Source organism: Leptopilina heterotoma, unplaced genomic scaffold, assembly GCF_015476425.1.
Source record: "Leptopilina heterotoma isolate Lh14 unplaced genomic scaffold, ASM1547642v1 Lhet_228, whole genome shotgun sequence".
Classification (NCBI taxonomy): Eukaryota; Metazoa; Arthropoda; class Insecta; order Hymenoptera; family Figitidae; genus Leptopilina; species Leptopilina heterotoma.
In genome coordinates, this window is record NW_025110946.1 from 117,390 (window position 1) to 127,572 (window position 10,183).

Here is a 10,183-nt window from a genome sequence, read left to right on the forward strand (position 1 = left end):
GCGTTGCGTATGTCAATTGCTACCAACGCGCAGAAGCTCTTCTTTTTTCCAGGTCCCAATTTGTTTTTTCCTGCTTTGGCTATGTCCACAATTGCCTGGATAGCATCAACTGTGGACTTGCCTTTACGGAAACCAAATTGGTGATCCGATAGACTATTCTCTCCGGTCAAGTGGCTTTGCATTTTCTGCAGAACCATATCCTCTAGGAGTTTACCCATCGTATCCAACAGGCATATAGGCCTGTATGATGAGACTTTATCTAGAGGTTTTTCACCTTTCCTTAGGAGGACTAACCTCTGTCGCTTCCAGTCGCGGAAGAACTCTCCTCTCTCAAGGCAAAGATTGAAGCATCGAAGCAGAATCTGGGGTGAAGTGTTGATAACCAACTTTAGGATCTCGTTACTTATCCCATCGATTCCAGGCGCCTTGCCTGTTTTCAATCTTTTGCCTGCTTTTTGCAGTTCACTAAGTGTGAAGAGTTCTTCCTCTTCGACTTTGCAAAAACTCCAGTCCCTTCTAAGGTATGGTTCCGCAGGAGGAAACAAAGAATTTATTATCTTTCTGACCCAATCGGGATTGTCCAGGCCGGGGGTCTTTTGCCTCGTCGCTAATTTCTTAGTAACGATTTTAAAAGCCAGACCCCATGGGTCCTTATCGACTTCCTCGATTAGGTCCATTATTATTATTATTTTTTTTTTTTGCTTAGGGACTTTTGGGAAATCAGCCTACAGATACCTTGGATTCCGCACTCCAAGGTTATGTGGGGTTGGTAAAATGAAACAAAAGGAAATATTAGAAAAAAGATAAATAAATAAATAAATGTTATAATAAATTTAATAAACTGGCGACCTATTACCAGCCCGACCCACTAAAACCCGTAACCCTTCTTCTAGAGCCCTTTACCCTCCCTCGGAACTGTCGTAAGACTTTAGCCTTCGAGGGTGGCGCTCCAACTCTGTCGCTAATGCGACCTTCTTCTTCTCTCTGCGGTTTTCCTGCGTCCGTAGTTAAAAAAATGATTAAAACTATTTCATAGTCTAAGCGGAATTTACAGCACAACAATAATAAAAAAAAATTGTTTAAGAAGTATTAAAAGTCAAAAGATAAAATTGTAAACGGATATAAAAAAGAAAAGAAAAAAAATAAACACGTTTATAATGTTGAAAAGACAAAACTGTACAACGACGAATAAAAAACACAAAACAAATTAAACAATGTATAAGGACAATTAAATCACAAAATAAATTAATAAGAAACGAACAAACAAATTTAAAAGCTGTTTAAATTACGCTTTTTTGGCGGCCGTCGAGGTCCTTTCTCGACATAACCGAGATTATAAAGTTCTCCACTTGCCGCCAATTCTCTTCTGACTGGGTCATCAGCGATACCATGTTCTCCGGTGTAACTTGACTGTTTACACCTTCGAACATGGCCCGCCTCTTCAAGTCCCATTTTCTGCATGAGAAGAGGGTGTGCTCCGCGTTGTCCTCAGGGAACTGGCAATATGCACACACCTCGTCCTCGCGTAATTTAAAGCGACACAGGTACGAGTTAAAACACCCGTGACCTGTGAGCGCCTGAGTAAGATAATAGGAAACCTGACCGTGTTTCCTATTTATCCAGGTGGCGAGTGCCGGGATAAGGCGATAAGTCCATCGACCTTTTTCCTCACCATCCCATCTTTCTTGCCATCTTTCTATGAGCCTGTGCCTCGCTTCTTTGCTGATCAGGCCCTTGCTTGGTCTTATTTCCTCATCCAAGGAACTTCTTTCTTTAGAAAAGAGAAACATTTCTTCCCTTTCCCTCGCCAAAAGATCTGCTGGCGGGACACTTGCAAGGACCTGTACAGCGCTCGTAGATACCGTCTTATATGCAGAGATGATACGCGTTGTTATCGATCTCTGCGCTGACAGTACCTTTTCACAGATGGTCACACATCTTTTACTCCTCAGGGATGGGGCCCACGCTGGTGCTGCATAGAGCATTTTAGCGTGGGCGACACTCGCCACCAGTCTTCGTTTTTGTTCACGGAGTCCGCCTACGTTCGGCATTAACAGTGAAAGATTAGCCGCACACTCGATCGCCTTATTTGACGCCGTAGCCATGTGGTGGTGGAAGTTTAACCTTCCATCCAACTCCACACCAAGATATTTAATTTGCTTACTCCACTTGACCTCGAATCCGTCTATCACGATTCGTGGGAGCTCATAACCACGTCTGTCTGTGACCAGCAGTGCCTCGGTCTTTTCCAGGGCCATTTCAAGACCTCTGGTATCCAGCCAGCTTTTTGCTAGTCGCAGACATTCGTTCACCAATGTCCCAAGAGCCTCCTCACTTTCGGCAGTGCACACTAACAACGCGTCGTCCGCAAAGACCCACCCTCGAGCCTTGAGGAGCCCCACACTGCATCTCTTCCTTGAGAATGCAGGTGTCTCCCTCATATATAACCCACCTGTCGCTAAGATAATTATCCATTATCCGCAACAAGTAGGGCGGCATGTTTTTCTTTTTTATCGACTCGATGAGATCTTTCCATCTTGCGGAATTAAACGCGTTGCGTATATGTCAATTGCTACCAACGCGCAGAAGCTCTTCTTTTTTCCAGGTCCCAATTTGTTTTTTCCTGTTTTGGCTATGTCCACAACTGCCTGGATAGCATCAACTGTGGATTTGCCTTTACGGAAACCAAATTGGTGATCCGATAGACTATTATTATTGATAATAAAATATTTGTGTTAATTAATTTTGACATATTTTTTTTAATATTTCTGTTGAGTGACACATGCACATATTCTCATTTTTCTATTTGCCAGGTGCTACTTAGGCAATTTCCTTAACGCCTAGTCAATAAGTTAAATGACTAATTGATTTCAGGCAAATAGAAAAATAACCATTTTTCACGATTCATTTATGTACTTGCCGGCATTTAGCCCAATGCCTAGGCATTAAGCTAAATTGCCGGATTTTTCTATTTGCCTACGACATATATATGGGCAATTCCACGTGAGATTTAAGTCGACCTCTTAAAATCGGCCAAAAATAATGTTTTTCTATTCTGTATCGAAAAAAACAGATACGTATTTTTTTATTTATGTTTAATTGTCCAAATTTTCGAAAATTTGGACTTCTAATTGTAGACCTATATTTAGTAGCTTATAAGTCCGAAAATATTGAGTTTAGGAAAAAGTTGTCAAAGAATGAAAGTTTTAGTTTTCTTTCGACTTTTACACAGGAAAAAAAAGTCTGACTCCGTTTACACCTTAAATTCAGCCCATGTATTTCACATAAGACTGTCCTTGTTTAACGGGGCTGACTCCGTTTACACCTTAAATTCAGCCTCAAAAAGAGGCTGAAAGTAAAACTTTTTTTTTAGTGTGTAAGAAATGTAAACAAAAAATTTCTTTTTAAATTTTTTCTTGAAAAAAAAATTATTTTTATAAACAAATTAATTTTTTTTAACTTTGGGCCTTTTTTTATTTTTTTATTATTTTTTTTGTACCTTATAATATAGAGAAGATTTTCCAAAAAGTCCCGAAATGGGCCTGATGTGTTAAATGAGTTTTAAAATATTTTCAAAAATCACTTGCAAGCATCACAGTGGGATTTTTTTTACATTTAACTTTTTAAAACTGTTTACAGCGTAGACCCTTTTATTTAAAACAAAGAAAATTCAAATATATTAAAATTTATACCTTGTAGACAGTTTTAGAAAGTTAATTGTAAAAAAATCCCACTGTGATGCTTGCACGGAAAGAAAAAGTCCGTCAACCATTAATGGATTAGTATATTACTTTGAGACGGGACACTTTTTCCGTTGATGGTTACTTAACTTTACTTAACGATTGAAAAGGAGTCATGGATTGATTAGAATGCCAGTATGTGACCAATTGCACTGAAAAAAATTCGGTCGAAATCTTTAACTACTATTACCTAGTTGAGTTGAAAGTTGTCAAATTAATTACTTTTTTAGTTTTACTAACAATTTTTGTGTAGTTGATTTTACTACTTTGAATATAGTTGAAGAATAATAGTTTATATAACTAAAAAAAGTAGTTAAATTGCAAAAACAACTACAAAATCTAATTACATCAACTAAATTCTTAGTTCTTTTTACTACTTTCGGTAGTAAATATAAATTTTTAAATTCAGTTGAGGACCTATTGAATCACTCAGGGTAGTTAAAAAGTAGTCAAATCTACTAGTTTTTTTTTTGAGTGTGTTTTAGATTTAATGCTGAATTGTTATCAATGGCTGTTTGAATGTTTACGAATCATTAGTGAAAGTTTGTGAAACGTTAGTTGACTCGTATTCTAAATCGGCGCTCTTCACTAGCGCATTGTTGCGCAGTGTACCGATGCGCATTTCTTCCGGTTTCTCTGTAGTCCATGTGTTTTTGCTGTCTGATATACAAATCCCTATATTCTATTATGTATGTGTAATGTGAATATTTAACTTAACTAATAATTTGCAGTTGAATTGCGTCTAGAAATTGACCTCGCGATGAAAATATATTTTCTTTTATATTTCTCGCTAATTAAAAAGTAGTTATTAGTGCAAAATCATTTCTCACAAGTTGTGAAAAATTTTGTTATTTGGTATATAAGAACAGTTCGCTTCTAAACTTAAAGTGTTATAAGTGTGCGTTTCTACGTGTAGTTATTATAAGTGCGAAAATGTGTTGGTCTAAAGCGTCTAAGAGTGTACACAGAAAAAAAATGCGAATGGTAAAAACAACCACATTTGTGTAGTTAGAAAAAAAGTAGTTAAAACTACCATATTCAGCAGCATTTTAACTACACCTCCTCAGTTAGTGGAACCAAAATGAAGTAGTTGGTTTTATGTAGTTAAAATAACTACTTTACGTAGTTGAAATAACTAACAGATGCTTGTAAATGGCTCAACTATAGTGTAGTAGTAAAAACTATTGTTAAAAATGGTTAATTTTACTATTGTGGTAGAAAAAATAACTATTTTGTATTAGTTGCAAACAAAATGAGACTTACTGTTTTTATATAGTAAATACAACCTCTGAAAGTTGTTACTTTTATGATTTATGTAGTTAAAACAACTATTTCTTACTAGTTGCAGAGAAAGAAAGAAATTTACTGTTTTCATATAGTGAAATCAATTGTTGAAAATAGTTATTTTTACTATTTATGCAGTTGAAAAGATCATTTTTTTCTACAGAGAAAAAACGTGAGTGGTAAAAACATCCACATATGTGCAGTTAAAAAAATATAGTTAAAACTACCATATTCAGCAGCATTTTAACTAAACTTCCATAGTTAGTGGAACTAAAATTGAATAGTAGGTTTTATGTAGTTAAAATTACTACTACACGTTATGATTGTGAATAACTCAACAATAGTGCAGTAGTTAAAAGTACTGTTAAAAATAGTTATTTTCGGAATTCCTGTAGTAGAAAAGAACCAATTCTTACTAGCTTTTAATAATTTATCTCTATGGTGGTAAGAAACATTTATTTTTATAACTACAAAAGTCATAAAAGTAACAATTTTTATGTTATTTTTACTATATGAAAATAGTAAGTTTAATTTTTTTATAACTAGTAAAAAGTGGATAATTTTACTACAGAAATTCTGAAAATAACTATTTTCAACAGTACTTTTGACTACTGCACTATCGTTGAGTCATTTAAAATCATATGCTGGCTACATTTCAACTAAGTCCTTGAGCTTAAAAAATTAGTTACTGCAACTAAACGGAGTAGTTATTATGACTGAATCTAAGAAGAATGTTCTCAAGTACAATGCCAGTCATCGTAGCGTGCGAGCGTGGTTAGGTGGTTAGGTTATCGGTTTGCGAATGTTAGGGTCGTGCGTTCAATCCCCGGCGTTTGGGGATTTTTCTCTGTTAGGTGTATAAGAATTTAATATATAAATTATATATGAACAAAAATAGGTGAGAGAAAATATAAAAAAATGGACCTCAATAATAATAAAAAACAAATAAATAATTTCATTTTCCTACTTTAAATAGTTAATTTAACTATTTTTTACAGTTGTTACAAGTAAAATTTGTTACGGGCGCCTATAGGAACTATGAAAATTTAGTTACTGCAACTAAATGAAGCAGTTAGTATGACTAACAACAAATAGTTAAGATAACTGTTTTAGTAGTTAAATTTACTGTAAAAATGGTATTTATTACTACATTTTACAGTTAGACTAACTATTCTGTCATAGTTCATTTTACTAAATAATGTTACGGGCGCCTATAGGAACTACAGGAAATAGTAAAAAAGTAGTCAAACTTACCATATTTTTTTGTGTGTAAATAAAATATCGGAACTGTGCAACGAAAAAAATGTGTTCATTCTGTACCAAATAGTGTCTAAAATTAGGGATAATTCTGAAAGAAGTTGAATTTTTTGAATGCTTTTGATAGTCATAGAAAATTTAATAGACAGTTTTCTAAATTTTAGTGAACGAGTTTTATATATTGATGAAAGTTTTCTAAATTTTAGCAAGCAACTCGTCACTGATTGTGACTCATATTATGTTATCCATTCAATGATTTTGTGTCCCGTCTCAAAGTAATATACTAGTCTATTAATGATTGACGGACTTTTTCTTTCCGTGTGCAAGTGATTTTTGAAAATATTTCAAAACTCATTTAACACATCAGGCCCATTTTGGGACTTTTTGGGAAAATCTTCTCTATATTATAAGGTACAAAAAAATAAAAAAAAATTAAAAAAAAATCCGGCCCAAAGTTAAAAAAATTAATTTGTTTATAAAAAAAGATTTTTTTTTAATAAAAAATTAAAAAATAATTTTTATGTTTACATTTCTTAAAAGTCGAAAGAAAACTAAAACTTTCATTCTTTGACAACTTTTTCCTAAACTCAATATTTTCGGACTTATAAGCTACTGAATATAGGTCTACAATTAAAAGTCCAAATTTTCGAAAATTCATAACTCGAAAATTTGGACAATTAAACATAAATAAAAAAATACGTATCTGTTTTTTTCGTACACGGAGAGAAATCTGTTAGGATTAATGCTCGAAACTTTTCATATACTTTTTCCATAGATTCTTTGATGCTAAGATCCTAACAGAGAGCCTATTTATTGCTCGAGTCCGCCTGAATATTAGGCGGAGTCGACTGATATTCAGGCGGACCTCTTATACTTTTCGCTAGTAAGTGCTTATACTATATTCATAACCTCTACTCTATGCATTATTCGCAACAGATTTCTCTCCGTGTACAGAATAGAAAAAAAATATTTTTGGCCGATTTTAAGAGGTCGACTTAAATCTCACGTGGAATTGCCCATATATAACACTACCGTCCGTAAGTATCAGGACGCCCCTTTTTTCATGAGTGGAAAAATGCTTAAAACGTAGAAAATAAGAATGACAAAAATTTTTCGTATTTTTTTCCTGAAAGCTAATAAAATTATGAAAAGACTGACACCTGATCGAAAAATTTTAGTTGACTATTCTGTCAGATACAGAAAAAATACTGGATTTTGCATGCTTTTCGTAATTTTTCAATTTTTCGAAAAGTAATTAACTTTTTTTAGCGTTCTTGGCCTTGTTCCAATCTCTATTCAATGTAGAATCTAAATTAATTAATGGTATTGTGATATAAAAAGCTTTTTCGAAATTTTAGTATATCTATTAAATAAACATATTATACATTGACCTTTTTGACACTTTAATATTCATGATAATTTTTTGAATTTTTTTAATCCTACGTTTACAGTTTCAAATTTTTTTGGAAAAATTTATTTCACTATACCAGTTAATAATTTAGATTCTACATTAAATAGAGATTAAAACAAGACCAAGAGCGCTAATAAAAGTTAATTAGTTTTCGAAAAATTGAAAAATTACGAAAAGCATGCAAAATCCAGTATTTTTTCTGTATCTGACAGAATAGTCAACGAAAATTTTTCGATCAGGTGTCAGTCTTTTCATAATTTCATTAGCTTTCAGGAAAAAAATACGAAAAATGTTTGTCATTCTTATTTTCTACGTCTTAAGGATTTTTCCACTCATGAAAAAAGGGGCGTCCTGATACTCACGGACGCACTGTAAAAAAAGAGCGTCTTGGTTTAAGACGTTTACGTAGTCACTTCTAAGACGTTTATAAGCGTCTTATTTGCCTTCTAAAATGCATGTATTTGGAGGTTATGTTTTTCATTTAAGACGCTCAAATAAGACGCTTATTTACATAAGACGTTTATAAACGTCTTATTTTGAGACGCTATTTTTTGCAGTGCGGTACTGTTATATATATATATATATATATATATATATATATATATAATAAAAATTATTACAATATATTATATATTATTATATTATATAATTATTATATTTATATATAATAAAAATTATTTTACATAATTGAATTTCTATATATTGTATAGATAAAACCAATACCACGACCAGACGGAGATATTGCTTCGGATTCGAGCCCACAAATGTTTATTGCAACGTCAACAAGCACTGAATTTACGCCGAAACCACCATCACCAAAATTTCCTGCTCCTTTGCCGCCTCCTCCTCAGATTGTGACGTCAACACCTGTCAATACAACTGGCGCTACTGGAAGATATTCAGGAATGAATAGAAAAATAAAGGAAGCTGATCTTCTTACTCAATGTAATGTCTGCAGCAATCCTGGAACAACTCAAAATTTAGTTATGTTAGTCTTTCTCCGTTTTTGAATATTTTTTGAAAACCAATTTTTAGATATATTAAAACAAATAAAATTATTCTCAGGTGTGATGAATGCAAGAAATGTTATCATTTCACTTGTTTGGATCCCCCGGTGAAAAAATCACCAAAACGTCGAGGATATTCTTGGCACTGCGCTGATTGTGATCCGAGCGTAAGTAATTTGGACAAAAACAACATTATTTTCTTTTTTTTAAGTAAAGCTGCGGTTACACCTCTGCAGACAGCCTGCCTGCCTGCAGCTTGCCATGATAATATACAAGGGTAAGAGAGAGAGAATTCAAATTTAATACACTTTCTCGCTTACTCTTGTTGCAGTAGAGGTGTAACCGCATCGTAAGTAGAAGATTCGATCCTTGGAAAGAATAAAATAACATAATGGTTTTATATCATCATTTTATTGTCGTCAGAAGATAAAAAAAGAGAAGCGACGTTTCGATGACTAGGTTTGTCATCATCATCAAGCTATGATAAATGTTAAATAAATGATAAATGCTTTTTTGTCTGTTTATTTATTAATGTTTTAATTTATTATTCAATATTTGTTTTATGTGTAATTTTTTATTTATGCAGGCTCAGCCTGATGATGATGACAAATCAAGTCAAGAAACGTCGCTTCTCTTTTTTCATCTTCTGACAACAATAAAACGATGACATAAAATCATTGTAAACAAATTTCGGAAGGGAATATCACTACTATACAACATTATTTTCTTGTGTTTTATTATTTTTATTTACAGTAAGTTCTCGCGAGTCGTTCAACAGCTGATCTGACACTTCAGATTTACGAGTTGTTCAGTTTCCAGTATGCGCGCCAGTGCTCAGTGCTGTACATTTTATACTAGGTTTTAAACGGACCAAAGTCATTAAATATTGTCTTTCTTTCGGGATGATAAATATGCTTCACACATCCCTGAAATGGTTCTGGAGGCGTGGCTTATGCGTTGAACGACTCGTGAGTTTTATGGTCTCGAAAATTTTTGAGAATTGAACGACTCGCGAGAACTTACTGTATTAATAATTTTAAAAATTATTTCAATTATTAGTTTTTTCTTTAAATATATTAATACATTTTGTTTTTTACTTTAGGCATCTGAATCCGAGAATTAGAAAAATAATAAATTATTCATCTTACAACTATTTAATCGACTAATGTGTAAGATTTATGTTTGAAGATGTCAATCGAATACAATTGGTAAGAAGTTTTAGAATTTCTTACAAATAAGAAAAATGATTAAATGAAATTACGACATAGTCGAAAGCAATTTTTTCAGTGATTCATCTCTACATTATTTTTGTAGTAACACACTAGACTTAATGCAATTTTCTAATTATCGAAATTACTTCGTTCATGCGTTTAATTTAGTATATTTTTAACATATAATATACAAGTATCTTTGTGTAAGTTTTTTTGTAGATCTATTCTCAATAAATTGATTTACAAAAATGTGTGTAATTTTTCCAAGAGAAA

At 33.0% G+C, this 10,183-nt stretch overlaps 1 protein-coding gene across 2 annotated transcripts in view; it reads left to right on the forward strand.

The window, feature by feature from the left end:
- The window catches only part of LOC122502419 (PHD finger protein 14), a 60,003-nt gene extending 49,844 nt beyond the window's left edge, over nucleotides 1-10,159 (forward strand). For both annotated transcript variants that reach the window (XM_043612458.1, XM_043612459.1), the window contains exons 10-12: nucleotides 8,403-8,680; nucleotides 8,758-8,866; nucleotides 9,802-10,159. In XM_043612458.1, coding sequence (XP_043468393.1) covers nucleotides 8,403-8,680; nucleotides 8,758-8,866; nucleotides 9,802-9,822 — 408 coding nt within the window. In that variant the 3' untranslated portion in view covers nucleotides 9,823-10,159. The remainder of the gene's footprint in view (nucleotides 1-8,402; nucleotides 8,681-8,757; nucleotides 8,867-9,801) is intronic.
- Nucleotides 10,160-10,183: the final 24 nt, after the last annotated feature.